The following is a 27,020-nucleotide window of genomic DNA, read 5'->3' as shown; positions in this document are numbered from 1 at the left end:
AGATATGGAGCGATATATTTATTTCGGTAAAAAGTTGCAAAAATTAACAATAGATTGCGAAAAAAAACATAAAAAACTATTAACTCTAAATAAAACAAACGAATACTCATAATCTTTCTAATTTACTCTAGTTAATTCCCTACTATAACCAAACAAAACGGTTTCAATGTTTTTCAAAGATGTCATAGCAGTAAATTTATCATTCTCTGTTATAGCCGAGCCAATATGTGGGGTCAAAACTACATCTTCTCTACCAAACAACTCAGGATGAACACCTGGCTCATGCTCAAATACGTCTAAACCAGCAAACAATACCTTACCCAGTTTCAAGCCATTGACTAAAGCTTCTTCATGTATAACATATCCCCTACCAATGTTAATTATTCTCACTTGCTTCTTCATTTTATTTATTAAGTCTTCATTTATCATATGCTTGGTAGCAGGAGTACCTGGACACGCAATCACTATAAGATCGGCAAAATCAGCTGTATCTGCCAAAGATTGATGATATGTCATCTTAATACCAACAGATTTCTCTTCTTCAGCGCTTAGAGGTCTTCTTTTGACATAATGTATATTCATTCCTATACATGCCAACCTGGTTGCAATTAGTTTCCCAATATTTCCAAAACCAACAATAACTGCATTATGACCTCTAGGAGAGAGGTTTTCTCTTCCACAACAAGCATCGGCATATCCATCACCAAAAGTAGTTTGTATGAGAGCTTTTCCTGACTGCTGATCAAATTCACCTTCGACTACAGATGTTCTTATTATAGCAGTATGACCAATATCTGGTCCAAAGTGATTTTCAAATATTTTAAAATTTCTAAAACTTGTGATTGTATTATATAAGACAAGATCTGCAACTGCTTCAAAGGCAATTTGAGAAGGGACATTGGTTAATATAATACCTCTTTCTGCCATCCCCTGACTGTCGTAATGATCGTAACCTACTGTACAACTAGCTATAATCCTAAGATTTTTGGGAGCAAAACTTATTAGTTTTCCTCTAAACCCACCAATCTTGTGAAACCCCGACCAGCCTGCATATATTGCTTCTATATCTGCAAGCTTGGTTTGAAAATCATGTAAAACTTTTTCAAGTGTGGTTATTTCATAATGAATAAATTCAAATTTCCCATTGAATTCTTTGAGGAACTGTTGCTTGGGTTTACCAAGTACTAAAACTTTTTGTTTAACTGTCATAATTCAGAATCTTTAACTACGTAGAATATGTGATTAGAAGTCATCCTCCAATAGAATATGGGTGGAAATTCATAGATATTTATATTGTTTCAGATAAAAGTGTTAACGGAGATACACGGTAAAATTCCACACATTTGCAATCCATATTTTTGGAACACAAAGATAAGCGACCACTTTTCCACCGATTACCGTGCGGCTCATCGATATTTTTTCAAGCTTAAGCCGAGCACACTGACTGTTTATTGGCTATCTACACAGAAAGTGCCACACCTAAGGAGACCACCTCCTGAATCCCGTTGGATCTAACCGCACTTCCAATTTCAAGAATTTCTTGCATGCAACAGTGGTTATGTCTACACATGACTACAATGGTTTGGTTTAGCAGTGCCGTGTACCTTTTTGTGACAGGGGTTGAAAAGATCTCTGGTAAGGCTTCATGCAATTTACAACCAGCGTATTAGCCGAATGGGCAGATGGGAGCAGAAACGTAGATTTACACTGGAAACATATGATCTAGAGTGGTTTTGGTGTTTTACAGCTGTTTCGCGATATTTCTGATATCAGCTTATCTCATTTTGTCAGCATATTCTTTGGTCTTGGCAATTTGGAATCTTTTCATACTATCTCCACGAAAGCTTCAAGCACATCCCAAACCCACCCCTCTTCTAGGCAAGCAATGCCGAGAATGCTTTCTAAAGATAAGCTTCTTCGTCTGGTTTTCACATTTTTATATTCTTTTATTAGAAAAAAATCGGTTAAAAAAAAGGTTTCTGAGAACTGTAAAAAATACTAAACAAAATGAAATCATAGTTATGAATATATATGTTAACAAAGAATCGTTTCCTTTATATCCTTCATAGATGTAAATATTGAAATTTTAATGGAAACGTGATGAAACTTGTTGGAATTTGAAATCTAAAAGAAAACACCTAAATCAAATCCCGTTAGAAAACATAACGGATGCAATTATGTACCTGCACATTTTCTCATGTCATTATTATCTTGAGGGCGTTTTCTTATGTTTCCATTCTTCTTAAATGTCCAACTGTCAAATTTAATGGTGGTGCATACTTTCTTCACCCAAGTACTTGGCAGTCAAGACGGTACCACAGTGCCAGCATCTAGATTTCTTACCATCTTCAACCTTCATCCAGTAAGCCTTGTGTTCGTCATCACCTTTACCTCTACAACCAACATATCTGTAACCGAAAAAGGTTGGAACTAAGAGTGGGTCGTCAAAAGTACCAGTACCTTCACAAATTGGGTTTTCCATATCGAAAACATCAACACCTTCTCTCTTACCTAAAAGTTCTAATCTTTGTAAACCGGTAGATTGTTCGAAATCTGTTGGGATAGTACCTGCTTTAGCACCCTTACCAATTAAATCACGTTCACTAGTAACTTCAGCTAAAGAATCAGCGGTCTTAAGTTCAGTTGGGAGTTTATTTAATAAGATTCTTGAAGTAGATAATAATCTAACTTGTTGTCTGGCAACTCTGAAGGTAGTACGAGAAAGCATTACTAGAATTGATGTTAGTATCCATGTATACAGGTTGGATAAAAGGTGTCTAACTGTCTAATTGTACAATTGGTCAATGGATTATGTCCATGTATTAAGTACCCCAGTTCATTTGACATTCAAGATTCTGTTAAATAAAATCCAGAAACTGTGGAGACTTGCAAACAATTTCTAAGTTTAATACACTCAATTCGTAATCCAGGACGCATATTTGGAAGATATTTCTTTAAGTGGTGAGTCAAAGTTTCTCAATTGGTATTAGCTTTTCCACTGGAATTCATCTCATCTGCTTTTCTACTTCAATTTATGATTAACGAGATTGTCTTTGCCTGCAATTGGTCCAATTGTACTACTTAGATAATAGTTGTAATGAGTAGGTACATACTTATGTGATTATATGGTTGTAGTAAATTAGTTGTACACTTAAAAATTCAAAACCCGATTGCAATGTATTTGTTTTATAAACCAAATTTGAGAATCAGCTAATTTGTACAGCTATTTTTTTTTCATGTTTTTCGTTATTATTAATTGAATTTTATTGGTTTGAATTTTGTATCATATTTTGGGTGAATTAGTCAGCTGATCAGTTTCACGTGATGTGTCATGTGATCAAAGTCACATGATTTAAGTCACATGACCGATTTTTAATTCTTCAGCTAGGGTTGAAACCCTAAGCTGTCACGTGAATTTATATTTTGATTTCGCACGACTTTTTCAAGCATTTTCCAGGAAACTTTTTTTCATTTGTTCTGGCTACACCCAAAAGCTAGTGCGCGTTCCCCCATACAAAAATAGATAGTACCATAGTTAAAGAGTTGCCTATCTTAATATGCAGTACCTTTGATTCTCTGTTTAGAATGCACTCACACTAACAAACAATTTTCCCATACTGTGTAGAGACCCAAACAATCCAATTCACCTTATTAAAATTTTTTTTCTTCTTAATAAATTTTCAACCTTCTTCTTTTACAATTTACATCAGTAAGTAATAGGTATGTGAATGACCTATACATATAATAGACGTTACATTTTTGATTATATCCATATAGAATGAATGAATGAGAGGGACAGAACCCAATGAATACTACTTATTTACGACTACAGATAACTATTTACGACCACTTTAAAAGATTTGAATTTGTGAAAAATTTTAATATGATAAGTTTAATAGAACAAATGTATAAACGAACATCGCAACCGCCAATGCATTCATGATTTACATATAGGCTTTATTACATGATTTTTTGATCTCCAATTCGAAGAGAGGGATTCCAAATAATTTTTGATAAGTTGAAAATATTATGCACTTAATCATAGATCACATACTTCCAAGATCAATATCATTCATCGTTTAATAAAAAATGTTCGACTGTTAATTATGATATAAAATGAAGTGATCAATATACTAACATTTCTTTTAGTTCAATATGCCAAAAAAGAGAGCTTCCAACGGTAGAAACAAGAAGGGTAGAGGTCACGTCAAGCCAGTTAGATGTTTAAACTGTGCCAGATGTGTTCCAAAGGATAAGGCTATCAAGAGAGTCACCATCAGAAACATGGTTGAAGCTGCTGCTGTCAGAGATTTATCCGAAGCTTCTGTTTACGCTGAATACGCTTTACCAAAATTATACAACAAATTACACTACTGTGTCTCTTGTGCTATTCACGCCAGAATTGTCAGAGTTAGATCTAGAACCGACAGAAGAATCAGAACCCCACCACAAAGAAAGAGATTCTCTTCTGACAGAAAGGTTGCTCCACAAGATGCTGCTAAGAAGGCTAACTAAACTCTTTTTTTGTACTTAAATAACTGTATTTAATATAAAAATTAACAAATGTCATAATATAACGAAAACCTTGTATATTGATTTGCAGAGTATGTTGTACGTGGAACTCAAGTGAAGTCAACTTTGATCTAACTTAACAAATTAGTTTCTCATTCTCTAAAAAACCTATAGAACTATTCCATTAGTAGTGAGCTTCCATTATCAGATTGGAAGGCATGTTTTCAAGAATCTCTTGTCTTACTTCTGAGTGCTTGGATTTCTAAGTAAATGAATACTTGGTAACTTTTTCGCAGCTAGAATTTCGAAGTATGCAAAACTTGAAAGCAAGGATTATACAAATAATATTGCCGAAAGCAAGATATGTTAGACTATAATAATACGGGGATCGACAGAGTTGTTCCCAAGAACCTCTGGTAATTGCCTTTGTAAATGATTCCTCAAACTACTCAAATACACTTTACACAAGTGAGGTTATGCCTATCACGTGATTGCTCCTGATCATAAAGATGTCATATTTTCTAATTTGGGTAGATGGCGATTAATGATTTGGATCGTATGCTACGTATTGTAGAATCAAGTTCGATAAGTACAAGGTATGTAATTTGACCTAGAAAACCCAAACGAGAAATGAAATGAAATGTCAATGATAGGGACTTGAAAAGGTATCACTTGTTGTCATAAGTTAGATAGGCGATCAATTATTTTGATTTGTTGATCCCAATAAGCTTGAGTGACCCTAGACAGGTAGTAATATGATCGGCCCCTTCTAGTGCTCTGAAGAAAAGATAGGTTGCAAATTTTGACTATCGAAAAAAAAAATGCAACCATCAAAAATTACGCAGCCACATCTCATACTAAGGCGGCAATTGGTAACAAGCTATATATTTCAATGATCAAATGTTTAATCGATCCTATGACTTCTATCCAGTTTAATGTAGACCAAAAGGGGATAGCCGCTTTCCCCGATTTATAGATTATGGCCTCTGATGATATGGTGTTCAACATCACAGTCATGCAAAAAATAAAGATGCTGCAAAACCTGGAATTGTGGCTATTCTTCGGCTGATATTGTCTAATTGTATAATTACTGTTCATTGTTCCTTTTTTAGTAGACTTGGTTGCTTGGGGTCATCGAACTTCCTGTAGATTTATTGTAATCTTAGAGTTAATAGATTACTGATTACCAAGAGATGGTTGCAAATAGACAAGAGACAAGCAAATTTTACTTCTCGTCAGAAAGAATGTGAAAGCAAAAAAATTGATCATCTAATTTTACTGAGAAAATGAAATTTTAATGAGACACACACAAAATAATCACACAACATAAAATATTTTTTTGTTTTCTAATCCTCTCTCTATTCAATAAATGGCTGTCTCTCTCTCCTTCTGTTTTTTTTTTGGGGGCATCTTTACTTGACTTCAAAATGTCATTATCGACAACAACAAACATCATCATTTGTAAAGTTTGATATACAAAGGTTTGTTCTCTCTTTTTTTTGCATCTCCCAACTCAATTGACATATAAGAACTAGTAATCAGAAATCATTAACTCTTTCTAAAAAAACATTACAAGAATTAATTATTTACATATTTGGAAAGTTACATTATAAACTTACAACGTCATTTTTTCTCATCTCTCGTCCCCCGTTCCCCCCCTCCATTATCGTACGAAATTTACAAAGATAAAATTATAAACAGATTGTTTATAAGAGCCTTATTTTGTCATACACAATCAATTCAAACTCAATTCAATTCAAACTTAATATATACATTTCTTGATTCCAAGAAACTTGCTATTATTATTATCAATTAACCACATTGATAATCAAATCAATTCAATCAATTTAACCGTACCAATACCAATCGCAAATAAAAAAAAGTTTTTCCCTTTGCCGGTGGTTGATTCTATTTTTTCTTTCACCTCCAAATTCAAAAAAAAATCCCTTTGTCCATTTTGAAACACAATTGACTACTAAATACTTGTTTAAAATTACATTAAATAATATAGCTACTACTACTATACACAATTACAATAATCCATAGATGACAGCAGACGAAACTTGGAAGTTCTCTCAATGCTTCGGAGATAAAGGAGACATTGAGAATATTACCGAAGCAGATATTATATCGACAGTAGAATTTGATCATACAGGTGATTTTTTGGCTACTGGTGATAAAGGTGGTAGAGTTGTTTTATTTGAACGAAATCAATCCAAAAAGAAACAAAGTTGTGAATATAAATTCTTTACAGAATTTCAAAGTCATGATGCTGAATTTGATTATTTAAAATCTTTAGAAATTGAAGAAAAGATTAATAAAATAAAATGGTTAAGAAGTTCAAATGATTCACTTTATTTATTATCCACAAATGATAAAACAATTAAATTATGGAAAATTATGGAAAAACAAATCAAATTGGTAAGTGAAAACAATTTAAATGGTTTAAATCATTTACCTTCAACTGGAAGTTTTGATGTATCATCTTTAAAATTACCTCAATTACAATTACATGATAAATTAATTGCAGCCCAACCTAAAAAGATATATTCAAATGCTCATGCTTATCATATCAATTCGATTTCTGTTAATTCAGATCAAGAAACATTTTTAAGTTCAGATGATTTAAGAATTAATTTATGGAATTTAGGAATTGCTGATCAATCATTTAATATAGTAGATATCAAACCAACAAATATGGAAGAATTGACCGAAGTTATTACTAGTGCTGAATTCCATCCTAGTCATTGTAACTTATTTATGTATTCATCTTCAAAAGGAACTATTAAATTAGCCGATATGAGATCAAATTCATTGTGTGATTCTCATGCTAAAATATTCGAAGAATATTTAGATCCATCATCTCATAATTTCTTTACTGAAATTACTAGTTCAATTTCTGATGTTAGGTTCAGTTATGATGGTAGATATATTGCATCTCGTGATTATATGACTGTTAAAATATGGGATTTAGCAATGGAAAATAAACCAGTTAAAACAATAAATGTTCATGAACATTTACGAGAAAGATTATGTGATACTTATGAAAACGATGCAATCTTTGATAAATTTGAAGTTCAATTTAGTGGAGATAATAAATCAGTAATGACTGGTTCTTATAATAATAATTTTATGATTTATCCAAATGCCATATCTTCATCCTCAAATTCAATCGCATCTTCATCCCCACCTGAAAAACCAATGTTTAAAACCACATCCTTTAAGAAAAACAGTAGAAAGAAACCATTCAATGACGATGAAGAAGGTGGAGACGATGATGATGACGATGATCGTTCTATCAATCAAAATCCACCAAGTAAAAAATCACCAAGTTCAATAGATGAAGAGGAAGATCAAGAAGAAATCATTTTACAAGCAGACAAATCTGCGTTCAAATCCAAAAAATCAGGACATCATCCAATGAGACGTAGAATGATGAGCGGTATAGGTAGCACATCTGGGAATGATTTTGATGATACTGATTTCAAAAAGAGTATACTTCATTTATCTTGGCATCCTAGAGAGAATTCAGTAGCAATTGCGGCTACTAATAACTTATACATCTTTTCTACATTGTGAAATTGAACAAGTTCCCTTGCCCCTTACTTTCATCTCAAGTTTTTCCATCCCATTTTAATGAACGTGCATGTTAAAGTTTTTTTGTTTATGTTGACGTGATTATAAATAATTCATTTGTTTAGTTTTGACTCTTTCTCGTCTTTGTTTCTTATAATTTATATTAGTTTGCCTTTTATATATATACTGTATAGTTTCGTTTTGGTGCTTCTTTTTTGACTGTCTTTTTTATAACTTTATTATAATTTATATAAGTACAGGTAATTATTTGCCATGTAATGTGTCCATTTTAGCCCAATGTTGTCATCGCCGGAATTTACTTACCCCAGATATATGTAATAGACAGCATCGAGCCATGAAAGCTCAATTGAGTTGTAAAAAGAGGAAGTTTACATTCAATCGATCTTATTTTGCTATTTCAGAGATGCTGACTCTTGACAACAATGTTCCTTCGATCCCATCGAATTTGTCAGCACAATTCGGTCTTCTACAAATTTAAACTCCTTAATAAAACATACAAAAACAATAATTATCTTCTCATATTATAGACTATATATTTTTAAACTAAAGTAGACAAATATATCCAGAGAACCACTTACTCAATAAGTACTCTTTCCAAAAACGTCACAAAAAATGCAAAACAAAAAAACACAACACTTAAAACGAAATCATATAACTATAACATTCCAAATTTAATCCTTAACAACATGTCTGTTGACATCATTGTTCCAGAATAAAGTCTTATCACCATCACCCCAGAAGAATGGCTTAGATCTGATGTTTTGGTAATCATATTGTACTGGCCATTCATCATCACTTAAATGACGTTGATGTTTTCTATGTTCAGCATGTTCCATTTCAATCTTACTAACTGGAATAGCAGTTAATAAAATAGCTGGAATTGCAACTAAGTAAGTTAACTTCTTCCATAATTTGGTAATACCTTCAGAATGATGAACCTTTTCTTCATACTTCTTAATGAATTCTTCTCCGGCCTTCTTGTTAACTTTAGAACCAGCGTAGGCTAAATCATTGATATACTTGGAAGTACCATAACCATGATGGTTGAATCTTCTTGCAGTGAGTTGTGCGGCTCTTCTAAACATCGTTTTGTTGACTTTGTAATTGAGTTATAATGAAAATGTAACTAATTTACTCTCAATTTTATTTGAGCCTTTAAAAACAACGAGTAGAAGAAACAGAAAAAAAATGGTTTCATTTCTAATTTGTATTTGAGAAATTTTATTGGTTTGAATTTGGGTCATGTGACACGAGTCATGTGATCTAAATTTCTTTTTTTGTTTTTGTTTTGCAGCCATTCTTTTGTTGGAGCGAATTTTAGCAGTGATGACGAAGTTTTCTCAACCTCAGAAGTAGCGGATAACACATCCGAACTTTAAAACAATATTAATCGAGTTCCTTATTTTCAGGATGGAATTGAAAGAGTCATCTAGCAGGAACAATATTGTTAGTTTTGAATACAAATTTACTAAGATTATACATGCACTTCAAGTGAACTTGGCAAGTACTTTATTGCGATTTTCTGTTAAAATTCAGTAATTGGTTTTGATTCTGCAAATTACCTGTGGGTGATTCAATTTGCGCGTTGGAGGAAAGCTGTCGAACATGTTTCCTTTCATTAAGCTGAGACTCACATAGTTCACAAATCAAATAGTTTGTTTAACATAGGTTCCCCTCCCGCAATTCTTTCGAATCATAATGCAATTGTTTACTAAATCCTATATATCTATTCAAATGATTAGTGTATACTGTTGACAAATCTATTTAAAAGACAAAACTCAAACTGAAACAAAAACTACTATCAACTACCTTTTTTTCAAATTCAAACAATCTTTTTGGCCCACGTTCATCATTTTGACTATGCAATTAAAAATCTTGAAAAGCTGCCTTTACAGTTTACGTTGATCTGTACAGGAAGCTTCTTGTCGAATCTAAAGTACTCTTACAGTCGGACTTTGGAGATGTGGAACCTTTTGGGCATCTTTTTGAATGTATCTTTCCCAGTTCGCCTACTACAAATCATTTGCAACGTCTTTTCCCATATAAACAGTCTAAGTAAATACCTAACAATTACGAACCACCCACCAGTGGAAGTTGTTTGCAGCGGGCCTATTTCTTCTTGCCTGTCTTCTTTTTCGGGGACTCGTCTTTCGAATTCTCGTTTTTGGTTTCTTCCTTCTCTACGGGTATGACGTCGGGCCCAAACGTGACTTCCACTACTTGTTTACCATTCTCTTCATATTTGCTGATTAAGTTATTGACTCGTTCCCAAACTTTGTCATAACTGTTTGATTCATTTAGCGCGTTCCAGGTGAATTGATCAGCTCTAAGTTCTGCCCTATTGTCTATCAAGATTCCTTCTTCAAAATTTAATGACTCGGTAGATTCATCTTGTAGGATCTTCCTGATTTCATTGTCGTGGTACTCCGTTACCCTTCTTGTTCTCAAATATTGTACTAGTATATCCTTGTTTGATTTTAATAATTCCAAACATTGTTCCTCATTTAATTCTGGAACCTTCATTTTATCTTTGATTTGTTTCTTGGTCTTCCTTGTATTAGCTGCTAAGAAGTCAAAAAGCATATCCGTTTTCAACCAAAGTCGCAATATTGGTATATATGTATAACCCATATATTCTTTATTGATGAGTGATTTTGGGGAAAATTTATTCGTTAAAACTTTAGTTACACGATTCGGGATATACATGTATTCTCCTTCAAACAAAGAAAGCCTTAATGGGCTCACTTCTTTCAAGCTGAAAAATTGGTTATTCTTACAGTTATAAGTTTGCAAGAATGAATTCACGTCGTATTCGGTGATTGACTTATTTGGAATATTTCTCTCAGAGTCGCGTTCATATTTTGTTGCCTTTAGTAAGTAGTCATCACGTTCGGGAGCTTTAGTTTCCGTTAACGCTAACCCGGTTATATCAATATAAACACCGGTATCTATGTCGATGAATCTTCCATCGATATTATTCTTTCCATTCTCTTTGGTTCTCCTACTAATAAAAACTGTCGAATCCAAAAAGTATCTACCATACCGGATTTGCAGATCTATATCATTACCGAAATCAACAATAAGACTCCGATTAAATTGTCTAGTCAACTTATGTAGGTCATCAATTGGCATAGTAATATCAGCATCGGCATCCCAAGGGAATTTCAAACCATCCCAATACCATGATAACAATGATCCATGCACAATCCAACATCTAATATTGTATACACTTGCTAATTTGAAAAACGCCTTTATTAATGCGTGAATAGACATGTCATTTTTAAAAGTCCCTTTTGTATTTCCATTAAAAAATCTCCAATCATAATGGCCACCGACATTTGACCCCTTTTGACTTTGTATTATCTTAGCCTCCCCGAAAGTCTTATAAGGATTTCCAACTACTGCGCTGGAAAACTTTAATCTTTCTAAATATAATTGATCTCTTTTTGATAATGGTTCTTCTGAGTTTTCTAAGCTTTCTATTATTTGGGGTGATTTGTCAATAAAGTCCTCGTGACTTAATTCTATGTTGTATGGTATATGGTTTTCTTTCATAGGTAAAGTATTCATAAACTTTCTAAGTTGATCCCTAACGTTTATAGATTCTTCTACTACATCAACATATTCAGCTAATTTTAGTTTCTTGTCTTGATTTATATCAATTTGGAATGTCTTAGATTCAGGGAACAAAAGAACTAATGATAGTGGTGATTGCATGAAATCGTATAGATAGGATTTAGCTACTATGGGCCGAAACTCAAAGGATTGCCTACCGCAATTCGTAAACATGTGAAATCCTGTTGAATACTTTTGTTCTTGAATATATTTCAAATTTTTAACCAATTCCTCATTTTTTGAAGTTTCAATTAAGCTCGGTATATCAGCATCATTAATGCAGTAACGCTTAGGATCCCACCTTTGTTCTTTTTCATCCCTGGTCTTGTTTTTTGTTCGGATATCAAAATCAGAACAAGACAGCTTCACACTGAAAAGATACTTTTCCAATGGTTCCATACTTGTGAAATCTGCCCAGTTGAATCCAGGTAGTTCGTCTATGTTAGATTGGTCAAGATAATGCAACAATAAGCCAAGGGTGAACCGGGCATCGAATGGTTGATAATCGGGTATTGCAGAAGGTAATTCAATAATATTGAAGTCCTCTGGTGTTATAATGGCTACCTCTTTTACATCTTCCTTGCTAAGATTTTCTTCTAGTCTGGTGTCAAATTGACTTGAAGTAAAAGTCGTGGGTCGAATTCGTTTATTAATGTTCTCTGGATATGTTCTTAGATTTGAATATTGTAAATCTGTACCTTGGTTCCAAATGAGGAAATTTAGGGAAATCACAATAGCAAGAAACAATGCTACTCGAATTTTGTGGATCCTTCTCATATTGATAGGATGCCTATACTTATCATGTATGGTTAGACGCATAGTTATGTGAGAGATGCTATCTATTTTAGAATTTAAGCTTTCAAGATTTTGACATTATTGAAGAATCTGAGATTATATATAATATTTTTAAATGCAAAGATAGTCTGATTCGTCATCCCTTTTGTTGATGACTGCTTAAAAATAGTAATTATTGCAAAAAAAAATATTATGTGTTTGGAAGTGATCTGAGGCTCCGAGAATATTTTTTAGAAAGTTGTCCCTTTTTAGGGCTGAGTTTCTTTTTATTTTTTGGTCGTGAGACAATAGAAACGTCGAGGACTTTGCGATGACCAATAAATAAAATAAATCTTAGTCGTGATCCCGTTTTCCTTAGAAAACATATGATTAAATTGAAATAGCATCATTCTCCAGTTTGATATTAATTGTCTAGTTGTGATCACAAGATTAGAAATTACAATAATTTTGATTTCATCATAAGCCAACGAAACATCTCAACTTGACAGTGGTAGGAAACTAAATGGTCCTTGGAGAAAACATTTCTAATCATTTTGCATCATATTGGAGAAAATGGCACATCCTGGTCCTGGGTCGACTAGTGTGTATTAAAGGGATCCAGTGATTCTTTTTTGAGAGGCACTTTTAGATATTTTTTGCACTTCTTTTTTTTTTCAATGACTAATAAACTTATATCGTCCATTATTATGCGAATTGAAGCCAAGAAACTGTCCATTTCAAGTAATCAGGGAGATTCGGAAAAAATCTAAGTCATTTTATTTACTTTGCTATTCTATGGTTACATGAGAGATTTTTCCTTATTCTCTAAGAACTCAAGACAATCAATATGTAACACATCTCCTTAATTTCACCTTAATTTATACTTTGATTTTCATTTTATAAGGGTGGAGGAAGGACCCGTCTTGGCTGTAGGAATTTATACTTGCGTATTGCATCATATAACTTCAATTTTCGCTGCTTCAATTATGTTGAGATTGTTATAATAAGGAGCACACATTGTATTGCGTGAATTTCCTTGTTTAATCGTGAGGCGTTGGTATGTTGTTGGATTTGTCGTGCGCACGACCAATCCATTCTTGAAAATGAAGGACACAAGCATCTTCCATTGGTTGCAACAATATCGAGTAACGGAGGTTTGTAGACGGGTTCGAACATTCAGAGCTAGCTAAACGACACTTCGTATGGACTCCATAGTATTGCGCGAATCGGCTAACTTACCCTAGATGATTGTCTTTTAATTGTAGTTCGAGAAGTTTGTGTGATCTCCTGTTTTTTCTTTTTTGTTTTTGCAATCATGGATTTTGTGTGGCAGTTCGGGGCTTTTTTTGCAGCCACTTTCTCATCTAGACTCGGAAATAAAAAAATATACAATTAACATACTTTCAAGCTATTTCCGTTTTGCAGTCTTTGGAAACATCGTAAATTATTTATAAACCTAATGAGCATACATTACTGAAAACTATATAATATTCTATTAAAGAGAATGAATCCTAACATAAGTTTGAAACTCAAGGAATAGAAACAATACCTGATCCTATAAAAATGCAACCGTATTAGGGTCTCTTACTAACAGCAACACTTATTTGCAGCCCATAACTAACCAGGGATCCTTAAATTATCTTGTAATAGAACCTTTCCAATATCACCTGGAGTGTTGGGTTTTTCCTTCTCTAACGGTATTACGTCGCGCCCAAGCGTGACTTCCACTACTTGTTTACCATTCTCTTCATATTCTTTAATTAAGTTATTCACACGTTCCCAATCTTTGCCATAGCTGTTTGCTTCATTTAGGGAATTCCAGGTGAATAGATCAGGTCTAAGCTCTGCCCTATTATCTATCAAGGTTCCGTCTTCGAAATTTAATGATGCGGAGGATTCACCTTGAATGATTTTCCTAATTTCGTTGTCGTGGTATTCCGTCACCCTTTTAGTTCTCAAATACTGCACTAGTATATCCCTGTTTGATTTTAACAATTCTAAGCATTGTTCCTCATTTAATTCTATAACCCGCATTCTTTGTTTGATTTGCTTGTTGGTTTTCTTTGCATTCTCAAATAAGAAATCATCAAGTATATGAGTTTTCAACCAAAGTCGCAATATTGGTATATATGTATATCCCTGAAATTTTTTATTAACAAGCGATATCGGAGAAAAGTCAGACATTAAAACTTTAGTTACTTGATTCGGGACATACATGTATTCTCCATCAAACAAAGAAAGCCGTAAGGGACTCACTTCTTTTAAGCTGAAAAAATGGTTATTCTTGCAATTATAAGTTTGCAAGAATGAATTGACATCGTATTCGGTAATTGACTTATTTGGAATGTTTCTTTCAGAGTCGCGTTCATATTTTGTTGCCTTTAGTAAGTAGTCATCACGTTCGGGAGCTTTAGTATCCGTTAATGCTAACCCGGTTATGTCAATATACATACCAGTATCTATGTCAATTAATCTTGCATCGATATTATTGTTTCCATTCTCTCTGGTTCTCCTGCTAATAAAAGCTGTCGAATCCAAAAAGAATCTCCCATAACGGATTTGCAGATCTATATCATTACCGAAATCAACAATAAGACTCTGATTAAATTGTCTAGTCAACCTATGTAGGTCATCAATTGGCATTGAAATATCTATATCGTTATCCCAAGGGAACCTCAAACCATTCCAATACCAGGACAATAATGATCCATGTACAATCCAGCATCTAAGGTTGTATGCATTTGCCAACTTGAAAAGTACCTTTACTAATGCGTGAAGAGTCACGTCATTTTTATCAGTTCCTTTTACATCTCCGTTAAAAAATCTCCAATCATAATGCGCACCGAGGGAAAAATCCCTTTGGGTTGAGATTACCCTAGCTTCAGAGAAATGTTTGTAGGGGATTTTTATTTCTTTGGAAAACTTCAATCCGTTTAAATACAGTTGATCTCTTTGTGATAATGGTTCTTCAGAATTTTGCAAGATTTCTATTATTTCTGGTGATTTGTCAATAAAATCCTCGTGACTTAGCTCTATTCTCTGGGACGCAGGGTTAGCTTGCATAGGTAAAGTCTTCATAAACTTACTGAGAATCTCCCTCACGTTTATAATTCTTTCCAGGAGTGCAGAATACTGAACCAATTTCAATTTATTGTCTTTGTTTATATCAATTTGGAATGCCTTGAATTCGGGGAACAAAAGAACTAATGACTGTGGTGGTGGCATAAAGTCGTACAAATAAGATCTACCTATTATGGGCCGAAACTCAAAGGATTGCCTAAGGCAATCCTTAAACATGTGAAATCCGGTTGAATACTTTTGTGCTTGAATATATTTCAAATTTTTAACTAGCTCCTCATTTTTTGAAGTTTCAATTAAGTTCGGTATATCTGCATCATCAACGCAGTAGCTCTTTGGATCCATCCTACCTTCTTTAGCATTTCTGGCTTGGTTTTTTGTTCGGATATCAAAATCAGAACAAGACATCTTCACACTGAAAAGATACTTTTCCAATGGTTCCATACTTGTGAAATCTGCCCAGTGGAATCCAGGTAGTTCCTCTATGTCAGATTGGTCAAGATAATGCAACAATGCGCCAAGGGTGAACCGGGCATCGAATGGTTGATAATCACGCGTTGCAGAAGGTAATTCAATAGTATTGAAGTCCTCGGGGGTTATAATGGCTACGCCTTTTACATCTTCCTTGCTAAGGGTTTTTTCTAGTCTAGTGTCAAATTCACTTGTAAAAGTCGTGGGTCGGATTGTTATAGTAGTGTCTTCTGGATATGTTATAAGATTTGAATATTGTAGATATGTATCTTGATTCCAAATTAGGAAGTTTAGGGATATCACTATTGCAAGAAACAATGCTAATCGAATTTTGCGGTTCCTTTTCATATGGAATGGATTCCGATATTTATCATGTATGGTTAGACGCATAGTTAGGTGAGAGATGCAATCTATTTTAGAATCTAAGTTTTAAAAGTTTTTGACATTACTGAAGAATTTGTCATTATATATAATATTTTAAAATTCAAATAGTGGCTTCGATGTCTATCCTTTTAGTAAATGACCAATTAAAAACAGCCTTGAAAATACATAATTGGCTCGAGTTGTAATTCTGCGGCTCAGTTTCTTTTGTGCGACAATTAAAACGGAACTCGAATAAAATCCAGTATCAAGGATTATAATAAGAATTGCGGACAATACAGTCCATTTCAAGTAATCACCGAGATACGAATGGAATCTAAGTGGTTTTTCGTAATATTATATTGATCCGTTGAGATATTAAAATTTTTGGGAAATTAATATGGAACCCCTCTTTAATTTAATTTAATCTCAGCCTTGTTTTTTTTTTGTGTTCCGTTTTAACAATAACCCTCCACCCACATAACCGTTGGACTGTTATGTACCTTTTTATTGTATTCTTTTGATAAATAGATTCCTTTAATGTGTATTCATCTACTTTCAAGCTTAGTGATCAAGAGTTCAGTTCCTACAGAAATTGATACTGATTATAAACTAACCGGTGAACCTTGCTCCATGCTTTATAAGCCAAAATTTGAAACTACTAAACTGGAGCCTCCATCTCCATAGGATTTTGGAAATCAATGTTACAAGCACATTCTTCCGTAGCTTGGAGTAGTATCGAGTGAATGCCCATGGTTTGAAGACGCCTTTAAATACTCGGAATTAGTAGAAAGACTCGTTCCTCTTCTGCGGCATTATAAGAATAAAATCTCGTTAGTAAGATGATTTCCTTTTAATAAATTTTAGGAATTTATGTGTTTTTGTTTGTTTGTTTTGAGTTTGCAACCATAAATTTAAACCATAAAGAATATTCGACATCGTTGTTGAATGAAAAGATTTATAATCTACTAATGAACATAGAAATTCTATTAAAAATATCAACTTTAATCAAATTTGAAGTCCACAGAATGCTATCAATAATACCCGATCGTCTAATATTAAATGTAAGCCGAGTTCGATTTCTTTCTGACAATAACCCCTTGTTTGTAAATTAATAACCACTAATTAAACAGCAATCATTCTTAAACTAGCTCAGTGATACGACCTTTCCAGAATGACGCGCCTCAGCTTTGGGTGCCACTAATCTCACCTTTTGTTCTCCACTCTTTGCATCTTTGTCTTCGAACTTGTCTAGCTTCTTTTGTTGATTTACTTGTTTAGCACGTTCAAAAGGATTAACAGAGTCTTCCTTCCGACGCTGAGCATATGCACTATTTGCTTTCATTATTTGCTCGTCTCTATCAATACGACGCTTCCTTAGTTCTTCCTCAGTAGGGGGTGGAAGGGGTACTCGTGGAATTCCAGGGAAGCGAGGGTTTGTCCTATGTTCCATACGCTGAAGACCTTCAAAGGCTCTCTTTGCATTTTTCATGTCTGGATCGAACTTCATTGGCCGCTGGCCAGCTTTTACTGGTTGTTTAACTCGTGGACCAGAACTTGGATGGACCCTGGACTTTGTCTTCTCTCCTATTTGGTTACCGGCTTCGATGGCTTTATTGTCTAGATCGCTTTTACTCGCTGCATCAGTTTTGGTTCTCTCTTGCTTGAGACCTATAGGCTGTTGCATTTTTGCTGCAGGGTTTGCGGGTGGGTGAGGAGCTCGAACGTTCCTCTTCTCTTCTATGTTCTGACGAGCTTCGTTTGCTTTGTTATTTTCAAGATTGCCATCAATCTTTATTGGTTGTTGGTGCTCTTTTGTTGGTTGTTGGTTAGCTATGTTGGCACTTGCGGCTTTATCCTTATCCGTACTTACCTTTGGTGATCCAGGTTTCGTATTCTTTTCGTTGCCGTTTGCTTTGGCTCCTGGGATGACGTCCGGTCCAAGAATGACTTTCACCGCCTTTTTCCCTTTCTTTTCATATTCCTTGAGTAGCTTATTCACTCGCTTCCAAGCCTTGTCATAGGTGATTCTATTAGTCGATGTAAACATATCGGGTCTAAAGACTGCGGTATTATCTATCAAAGTGCCATCTTCGTAATTCAATGACTCAGTAGATTCATCCTGTAAGATCATCCTCACTTCTTCATCATGGAATGCTGTCAATCTTCTAGTTCTTAAATATTCCACTAATATATCCTTTTTTCTTTTCAATAGCTCCAAGCACTGCTCTTCATTTAATTCTGGAACAACCTTTTTATCTTTCATCGCCTTCTTGGTTCGTTTTGTAGTGGCAGCTAAGAAATCATAAAGTACTTCTGTTTTCAACCAAAGTCGTAATATTGGGACATATGTATAGTCTTTGTATTGTGTATTAATAATTGATTTCGGAGAGAATTTATTCATTAGAATTCTAGATATTTGGTTTGGGACATATGTGAATTCTCCATCAAATAAAGATAGCATCAATGGGCTTAATTCTTTTAGCCTGAAGAATTGGTGATTTTTGCAATTATAAGCTTGTAAGAATGTATTGGTATCATTTTCAGCAACTGACTTATCTTTAAGATTTCTTTCGGAGTCACGTTCATATTTAGTTGATTTTAGCAAAAAATCATAACGTTCGGGAGCTTTAGCTGTGGTTATTGCTAATCCCGTTATATCAATATAAATACCGGTATCTATGTCAATTAATCTTGCATCAATAACATTTCTTCCATTCTCCATGGTTCTTCTGCTAATAAACGTTGAAGAATCAAAAAAGTATCTACCATAACGAATTTGCAGATCAATATCATTACCAAAATCAACTATGAGACTTTGGTTAAATAGTCTGGCCAACTTATGCAACTCGTCAATTGGCATTGTAATATCAACATCGCTATCCCATGGGAATTTCATACCATCCCAGTACCAGGATAGCAATGATCCATGTGCAATCCAACATTTGATATCATATGCATTTGCTAGCTTAAACATCGCCTTTAATAATCCATGGATAGACATATCATTCTTGGGAGAATTGACTACATTTCCATTGTAAAATCTCCAATCATAATGCAGACCGGCCGAAAATCCCCTTTGTGATTTGAGTATAAGCGCTTCAGAGAAATACTTGCTGGGCCATTTGATTGCGGAAGAATACTTCAATCCTTCTAAATACGCTTGATCCCTCTCTGATAGTGGCTCTTCTGAATCATTTAAAGTCTGCATTATTTCTGGCGATTTATCTATAAATTCTTCATGATTCAATTCAATACTGTAAGGAATTGGGTTCGCTTTAATGGGTAAAGTCTTCATAAACTTAGTGAGTTGATCCTTAACATTTATGGATCTTTCTATTACATCGGCATATTGAATCAATTTCAATTTTTTGTCTTGGTTTATATCAATTTGGAATGCCTTAAATTCAGGGAACAAAAGAATTAATGATTGTGGTGGTGGCATAAACTCATATAAATAAGATCTACCTATTATAGAACGGAACTCGAAGGACTGTCTGCCACAATTCGTAAACATATGAAATCCAGTCGAATACTTTTGTTGTTGAATATATTTCAAACTTTTAACTAATTCCTCATCTTTTGAAGTTTCAAGTAATTTTGGTATATTCGTATCATCAATGCAGTATCTGTTTGGATTCCTCCTGTCTTCCTTAGTATCCCTTGATGCATTATGTGTTCTAATATCAAAATCAGAACAAGACATCTTCACACTGAAAAGATACTTTTCCAATGGTTCCATACTTGTAAAATCTGCCCAATGGAAACCAGGTAGTTCGTCATGCTCATATTTTTCTAGATAATGCAATAATATGGCAAATGTAAACCTTGCATCAAATGGTTGATAATCTGGAAATGTAGAAGGTAGCTCTATATTATTGAAGCCCTCAAGAGTTCTGATTTCGACACCTCGCACGTCCTTAAGTCTTCGAATTTCTTCTGCTTTGGTGTCAAATTGATTTGGAGCAAAAGCTACGGGTCTTATTCGTCTAGTGAAGTTTTCCGGATTTTCTATTGGTTGTGAATGCAGATTCCAAAGAAGATACCCAAGCCAAATTGTGGTCGCAAGCAAAGATGCTAATAAAACAATCCGAGACCTTCTGTAATGTAACATCATGGTATGTAGATAGTATGTGATTTAGTCGTGTGAGCAAAAGGATTGCAACTGCTATTTATCTATTTGTGTTGAAATAGACCTTATTTGGCTACTAATTTGTAAAACTTAGAATTTAAATGTCATTAAATGAATCATTTGGGTATATGATGATCCTAAATGGAGAAGAGATAACCAAGGGAACTTTTTGCAATTTATTTTTTTGTTTTCTTTTGTGTGATCACAATGACGGAATAGAAAATAATAATCTCAGCTCATCCTGTGATTCCGTGCACAAGGAACATACGACAAACTTGAAATTGCATAATGCGACTTACATACAAGGTGTCACGTATTGTTTATAATTTTTATTTATTATGAACGAATGGTCACAAGTATTCTAATCCAGAATTTTTATTTTAATTGTAACGGAAGCGCTTACAACCCTCGGATCTGAATTACAGAATAATAAATTATGAGATAAGATGATATTGAAACCCTCTCAAATGTCTCTGAGTTCTTCTTGAGTTCCAACGATATGTATTGATATGTTCTTCTATATACTAATCAGTCAATGGATAGGTTTGTTCTGGTTAGAATTGTTAACTCCTAAAAGAAGAAGAGAAAATTCTTTTCTAAATTCTTTTCTGAGAATTTGGGGGATTTATAAAACTATCCCAAAGCCTGACAAAGACAAGGGGTTATGAGCGTCTCACTCTGAATGTCGTAGAGCCAGAACTACTTAGACTCTGAACTCCCTAAACTTTAATTCCTTCAATTCTCAATTAACCTAATTTGGTTACAGAAAATGGTTGCACAGCCTTGGTCATCCAACCTTATTCACTCACAGTAACTCATATCTATTCTAGACTTTCTTTATTCAGTCTGAATACGATGTGAGTCAATCTAGACTCTTAGACCTTAGTATTCTATTCACTTAACCATCAGTTACTGCTGTACTCCAAGAAACATAACATAATCTTTCTTCAGTGCAGTGTTACCTCACACTCAGTCACAAATCCCATTTGTGCTGCAATTTGTCACGTGCTTTCGAGACGGAACCCTCTCCACGACTGTTACATTAATTCATGAATATTTAAAGTTGGAGAGGTTGTCAATTGTACCTTTATTGAATCTTTAAAGAAGGCATGTTCTCATCCTATAAGCCTTTTGTATGCGATATGGCAAATACATGCAATCTTAGTGCATGATTGGGTTTCTTATTAAGAAATCATTCTTTGTAAAATTACAATGATGTTAGTCTATTGAAAACTGTAGACTATGCCAATGAATTAAAGGGTGAAAAAAAAATTTTATACGCACTTTGAGAGTCGTTCTTCAAAGTGGCAATACATGGCCCGGAAATAAAACCTGTATTTTGTTAGTTTGAGTGGCTACAATGCGTAACTTTCCTGACCCAGGGTTTTGACTTTCTACCTAATTGTTGCGACAGATTTTAAAGGAGGAAGCCATTCACAACAATCAAGCATTTCATTTAAATTGCATTTAATCTTCTCCCTTGGCTGTTTTATTATTCCAAAACTACCGACTCACCGGTATTCCCATTGATACTTACCAAATGCTGAGCTTTATTAGGGCTGGTAAGCCTTTTCTTTTTCTTTCTAAAATGATTATTTGATTTTATATAAAGCCCATGATTATGCAATATAGATTCGTTGATAATTATCATGTCCATGTAGACAAAAATACCAGCAAAGTTTTCAAACCCTTTGCTCAACCTATCCGAATTGAATTATTAATTGCCCTTTCGGACAAAATCACTCCAACAAAATCAAAAAAATCCACTCAATCAACTATTGAATTTATCTCGCACTTGAATCACTGTGGACTTTGTAAAACTACAAACCATTCCAGATTTCGGTGCCCACACAACTCTTGTGTCATTTGCCATCAGATTGATCACACAGGACCAAAATGTCCCGACAGATTAAAAAAAAGAAGCAACAATGATGAACAACCATCCAATGATACACGTGAAAACTTAAATGGAAATGCATCAGAAACCACAGAGGATGACTCCACTTCTGAAACGACTCATCAATCTCACAACGAACAACCAAAAAAGAATGTCACTATTGATGAAACACAAAACAAACATTACACTATCCCTGATGCTGATGGCTTTCAGAGACCTTTATCAGCCAATGAAAAAAAAGCTCTTCTTAGAGAACAACAAAACACAAATGGCCCAGCCAAATCTCAACAAACCGCTACTAAGCCAAACAACGGTCCCAAGACTATTTTAAAAAGGAATGCTCATTCTACCACTTTACCTCCCTCAGAAACAAATCAACAACCATCTGAAAACAATACTACTACTAACACTGTCTCCTCCACTGAACCATTAGTAAGTCAATGGTCAGAGACGAATATCAACAACAACAACCACAATCTGGAACCCTCAACAAGTTCCACAACCTCTGGACATGAAAATGATTCTGATGATTCAAATGATTTGGATTATAAAATATCAGAAGACACTGATAATTCCTCTGATAATTCTTACAATTCATCAAATGATTCTATGGATGATGATGTAGAAATGGAAGAAGAGGGTTTACCTGAAAGTGGAAACCTACCAGCGCATCATTCATCAACCGACCCACCTGAAGGATCCATGGACTTGGATCCAACAACAACTCCTAACCAATATTAATGAGTCTGATACTGATTCCTAAAAGGGTGCAAGAAACTCTTACATTTCTAAACCCTACGACCGAAGAACCGTCACACACAATCAATGAAATCTCAATACTACAAATAAATATAGAAAAACACAACACTAAAATAACGACCTTAAGAAGCTTATTAAAAAAACACCATATAGTCCTATTATCAGAGACCCGATTTAAACCAAACACACTACCCCAACTTCAAAAAGACTTATGGAAGACAGAAAATCAAAAAAAAATTAGATTAATTACGTTAACACATGAATCAAACACAGCCATTCTTTCAGTGTTTCAACCTAAAGAAAGCAACATTATAACGCAACTAATACACCATCCTTACCATCACAATATTACCGATGCATTATTTAAAATCCACGCTGAATATTACTACATAATTTCAATTTACGTACCTTCTAAAGATGATACTACCAAAACAAACTACCTAAAACAATTTTTACGAACACTAGCCCCATATCATGAAGAACTCAAACACAAATACCATCCACTTCACATCATCATAGGTGGAGACTTCAACTTTACCATGAATGAGAAGATTGACACCCAACTTAACCATGCCACCATCATCCAACCCACGGCAATCCAAATCAAAGCCACCATGCAAGACATAATTGACCACACCAACATCATTGACGCTTACCGACACATCGAACCAGACCAAATCAACTATACCAATCATCATTACAAACTGAACAGAAGAATTGATAGAATATATATAAGTCAACATTTACACCATCGATTACATTCATTTCAAATTCATCGAAAAATTCTTCAATCTACCCATGACGGAACATCAATCACCATTACCCCGATTGCCGATCTTGCAATTCAGATCGGTCCAAAGCCATTTGTATACAATGATGAATTATTGCAACTACCCATCCCAAATACCTTTTTAAACTCAATCATTTCAAGAAACCTAGATGAATTCATTCTACGTGGAATAAATTACGGTATTTCAATGAATAAATTACAATACAAATTACATAGAACACAATCACCCCTCTCTCTACGTTTACAAATCAATGAGACTACCAACCAAATATACAAAACTCTTAATAATGAATTCAAAGGTCATATACATACCAAACAATATATATCACACATGAGCAATGAAGACAACACAATCACCACCACCACAACTCACAAAATGCTCGATATTGCATATGACTACTTCAAGAAACTTTATAATCAACCACTTACACACTTTTCGCCCGAATACATTGACCAATTTCTAGAAAACTTCCCTATCACATTAGACACTGATGATCAACTCGAACTTGAGCGTCCAATAGAAGCAGATGAAATATATCAAGCGTTACAACGTATTGATAACAAAAAAAGCCCAGGACCAGATGGACTAACTGTCAATTTTTATAAAACACACTGGGGTTCCATAGGACATTTTATTGAAAAAGAAATCAATGACATCATGAATACAGGGATATTACCCTACCACCTCCGGGAAGTACTTATCAGAATTATCCCAAAAACCAAGAAAAAAACTGATACAATTGATAATTTTAGACCAATAGCTCTAACGAATATCTTAACTAGAGTTATTTCTAATGTTATCAATTGCAGATTTACTAAACACCATGATAAGCTTGTTCAAAGCCCGCAACGAGGATTCATGAATGAAAGACAAATAGATGAAAATCTCATGGAATTCTACAACATAATTGATCTTACTTTAAAATACCCATCCCCAAATTTACAATTATTAATGTTAGACTTGAACAAAGCTTTTGATCGAATTGATCACATGTACATCAAAAAATTACTCATCCACATAGGCATTGGACCAAAAATGAGAAGATTAATCCTAAGCACTGTTACACAATTGAAGGCTTCCATCAAAATAAATAACTTCAACTCACCACTGTTTCAAATCAATATTGGAATCCTCCAGGGTCTCTCCTTTAGCCCTGTTCTTTTTAATATATGCCTTGAACCCTTCTTACACAAAATTAGTCAGGTCACTCAAGGATATTATCTTGAATTCCACCATAGGACCAAAATCCAAATAAAATATCAGGCCTTCGCTGATGATATTAACATTTATATGAATAACCTAGAAGAACAACAAAACATTGCTACAGAAATCAAAAAATTTGAGAGAGCCACTAACAGTTTAATAAGCAGAGAGAAAACCACCATATATTATTATGATACTTATGCACCCCGAAGAATATTACCTTATCAACAATCTGACATCCATGACTCGGAACTAACATACTTAGGAATACCAATACAAGGAACAAATTGGCCAAAGTTCTTGAATTATTTAAACTATTACATATCCAAGAGTTTAGTGCGAGAATGGCCTATATCATATTCAACTACAGCAATTAATCTGTATATATACTCCAAGATTTATTATCGAGAATTCCATGACCCAATGCCATTAGATGCATTAGAATCATTTAGAAAAAAGATTGACAGAAAATTTTATGGTATCCGTTGGTCTACACTAACAAACCGCCCAGAATTAGGTGGTTACGGATTACTAGAATTATCCCATCAATTAAAAGGACGAAAAGCTGCCTTAATATACAAAATATTAACAGCTAAAGAACCATCACCCACTACATTATTATGGCGAATCAAAATCCATCAAGCTACCTGCGACATCCTAACTACAGAATTAACACTGCTACTGTCTGAACTACATCAAATAATTCCTTGGTATGACATACTATTAGGGCTACGAATCCCTACACAAACACCTCATGCCAGAGAATTTTACGGCTATTTCATACATCATGATAGTTTTACACGAGCTGAAAAATCCATACTATCTGCCTGGTTTGAATTGACATACCCACTTCACCCATCAACCCAAACTAACATTTTACCCGTTAATGACGAACAACTTGCTAACATACTACACCAAACACCTTCGGAAGAAAAAATCAATTTCCTCATCAAAGACATCAACGATGAACAATTGACCGGAAGCAACTTCCTTTCAATCTCGACCAAGACAATCCTTAAAAAGAATGAAATTGAAGCGGATCCACGACTTAGCTACCAATTCCATCTTACCACACATGACTGGCAACAATACTGGTTTAATCAAAAAAGACTAAAACACAAATATCCAGGAAAGCTAGAAGAACTTCATCGGATCCACCTAGGACATCGCTCCCATCTTGGCTCTACAGCGAGCACTCATCCCATACCACACTACCCCAACCGACACTTACGACACTGTCTTTTATGTCTCAACACAACCATCATCACTCCCGATCTCCACCACATCTATCAAGACTGCCCTGTCACTAGTGAACTTTGGACGACATATTCCTCCGGAAATTATACACTCGAAGCCATTATTGGCCAGCACCACCACCCCGACCATACCTACCTCATCATAGACCGGTTTTTTCAAATCATAACGAAACTATGGTTCCGACCACGATATAGTAAGTCTGAGCTTCGTCCAGTGACTGAAGCACAACTTATATTATTATCTCGGTCTTTCACTCAAATGTGAATATTAGCAAATTCGCTTAAAAAAAAATCACAAAAATAATGTAACCAAACATCTCCCATTTTAAAATGAATTCCGATTCATATGAATCAGGTTTTCTATGTAGTTTTTAAATAATTATATAGTTTTTCCTTAATATTACAAGAAAAAAAAAAAACACGTATGTTTTAAAGTGAATTAATGAGAAATGCGAATTAATTACCACATCTTGGACCGCATTATTTAAAATCCTAGGTTTCCTCTCTTTAAATATAATAGTATAAATCAATTAACTATAAACCAAAATGTTATGTCCCCTATCGTTGCCAGAGTC

At 34.4% G+C, this 27,020-nt stretch overlaps 10 protein-coding genes across 10 annotated transcripts; 4 read left to right on the top strand and 6 right to left on the bottom strand. All coding sequences in view use genetic code 12, as the record gives it.

Moving 5' to 3' along the window:
- Nucleotides 1-117: 117 nt before the first annotated feature.
- On the bottom strand, nucleotides 118-1,209 carry J8A68_000894 (uncharacterized protein; the record flags this gene model as incomplete). The annotated part of the gene is made up of 1 exon (XM_049410617.1): nucleotides 118-1,209. The coding sequence occupies one exon, from the start codon at nucleotides 1,207-1,209 to the stop codon at nucleotides 118-120; it is 1,092 nt and encodes a 363-aa protein (XP_049265724.1).
- Nucleotides 1,210-2,263: 1,054 nt separating this feature from the next.
- Nucleotides 2,264-2,728, bottom strand: COX4 (cytochrome c oxidase subunit IV; the record flags this gene model as incomplete). The annotated part of the gene is made up of 1 exon (XM_049410616.1): nucleotides 2,264-2,728. The coding sequence occupies one exon, from the start codon at nucleotides 2,726-2,728 to the stop codon at nucleotides 2,264-2,266; it is 465 nt and encodes a 154-aa protein (XP_049265723.1).
- Nucleotides 2,729-4,155: 1,427 nt separating this feature from the next.
- On the top strand, nucleotides 4,156-4,515 carry RPS26A (40S ribosomal protein eS26; the record flags this gene model as incomplete). Its single annotated transcript, XM_049410615.1, has 1 exon — nucleotides 4,156-4,515. One exon carries the CDS (start codon nucleotides 4,156-4,158, stop codon nucleotides 4,513-4,515), a length of 360 nt encoding a protein of 119 aa, XP_049265722.1.
- A 2,043-nt stretch (nucleotides 4,516-6,558) lies between these two features.
- On the top strand, nucleotides 6,559-8,091 carry CDC55 (protein phosphatase 2A regulatory subunit; the record flags this gene model as incomplete). Its single annotated transcript, XM_049410614.1, has 1 exon — nucleotides 6,559-8,091. The coding sequence occupies one exon, from the start codon at nucleotides 6,559-6,561 to the stop codon at nucleotides 8,089-8,091; it is 1,533 nt and encodes a 510-aa protein (XP_049265721.1).
- Nucleotides 8,092-8,780: 689 nt separating this feature from the next.
- Nucleotides 8,781-9,194, bottom strand: COX13 (cytochrome c oxidase subunit VIa; the record flags this gene model as incomplete). Its single annotated transcript, XM_049410613.1, has 1 exon — nucleotides 8,781-9,194. One exon carries the CDS (start codon nucleotides 9,192-9,194, stop codon nucleotides 8,781-8,783), a length of 414 nt encoding a protein of 137 aa, XP_049265720.1.
- A 1,024-nt stretch (nucleotides 9,195-10,218) lies between these two features.
- J8A68_000889 (uncharacterized protein) lies at nucleotides 10,219-12,501 on the bottom strand (the record flags this gene model as incomplete). Its single annotated transcript, XM_049410612.1, has 1 exon — nucleotides 10,219-12,501. One exon carries the CDS (start codon nucleotides 12,499-12,501, stop codon nucleotides 10,219-10,221), a length of 2,283 nt encoding a protein of 760 aa, XP_049265719.1.
- A 1,614-nt stretch (nucleotides 12,502-14,115) lies between these two features.
- J8A68_000888 (uncharacterized protein) lies at nucleotides 14,116-16,437 on the bottom strand (the record flags this gene model as incomplete). Its single annotated transcript, XM_049410611.1, has 1 exon — nucleotides 14,116-16,437. The coding sequence occupies one exon, from the start codon at nucleotides 16,435-16,437 to the stop codon at nucleotides 14,116-14,118; it is 2,322 nt and encodes a 773-aa protein (XP_049265718.1).
- A 1,117-nt stretch (nucleotides 16,438-17,554) lies between these two features.
- On the bottom strand, nucleotides 17,555-20,524 carry J8A68_000887 (uncharacterized protein; the record flags this gene model as incomplete). The annotated part of the gene is made up of 1 exon (XM_049410610.1): nucleotides 17,555-20,524. One exon carries the CDS (start codon nucleotides 20,522-20,524, stop codon nucleotides 17,555-17,557), a length of 2,970 nt encoding a protein of 989 aa, XP_049265717.1.
- A 1,636-nt stretch (nucleotides 20,525-22,160) lies between these two features.
- Nucleotides 22,161-23,177, top strand: J8A68_000886 (uncharacterized protein; the record flags this gene model as incomplete). Its single annotated transcript, XM_049410608.1, has 1 exon — nucleotides 22,161-23,177. The coding sequence occupies one exon, from the start codon at nucleotides 22,161-22,163 to the stop codon at nucleotides 23,175-23,177; it is 1,017 nt and encodes a 338-aa protein (XP_049265716.1).
- Nucleotides 23,178-23,734: 557 nt separating this feature from the next.
- Nucleotides 23,735-26,710, top strand: J8A68_000885 (RNA-directed DNA polymerase; the record flags this gene model as incomplete). Its single annotated transcript, XM_049410607.1, has 1 exon — nucleotides 23,735-26,710. The coding sequence occupies one exon, from the start codon at nucleotides 23,735-23,737 to the stop codon at nucleotides 26,708-26,710; it is 2,976 nt and encodes a 991-aa protein (XP_049265715.1).
- Nucleotides 26,711-27,020: the final 310 nt, after the last annotated feature.

This window comes from Hemisphaericaspora subhashii (assembly GCF_019202705.1).
Source record: "Hemisphaericaspora subhashii strain CBS 10753 chromosome Unknown scaffold3, whole genome shotgun sequence".
Lineage (NCBI taxonomy): Eukaryota > Fungi > Ascomycota > Pichiomycetes > Serinales > Debaryomycetaceae > Hemisphaericaspora > Hemisphaericaspora subhashii.
The sequence above is the reverse complement of the archived record's forward strand: the minus strand, read 5'-3'. Positions and strand labels throughout refer to the sequence as shown.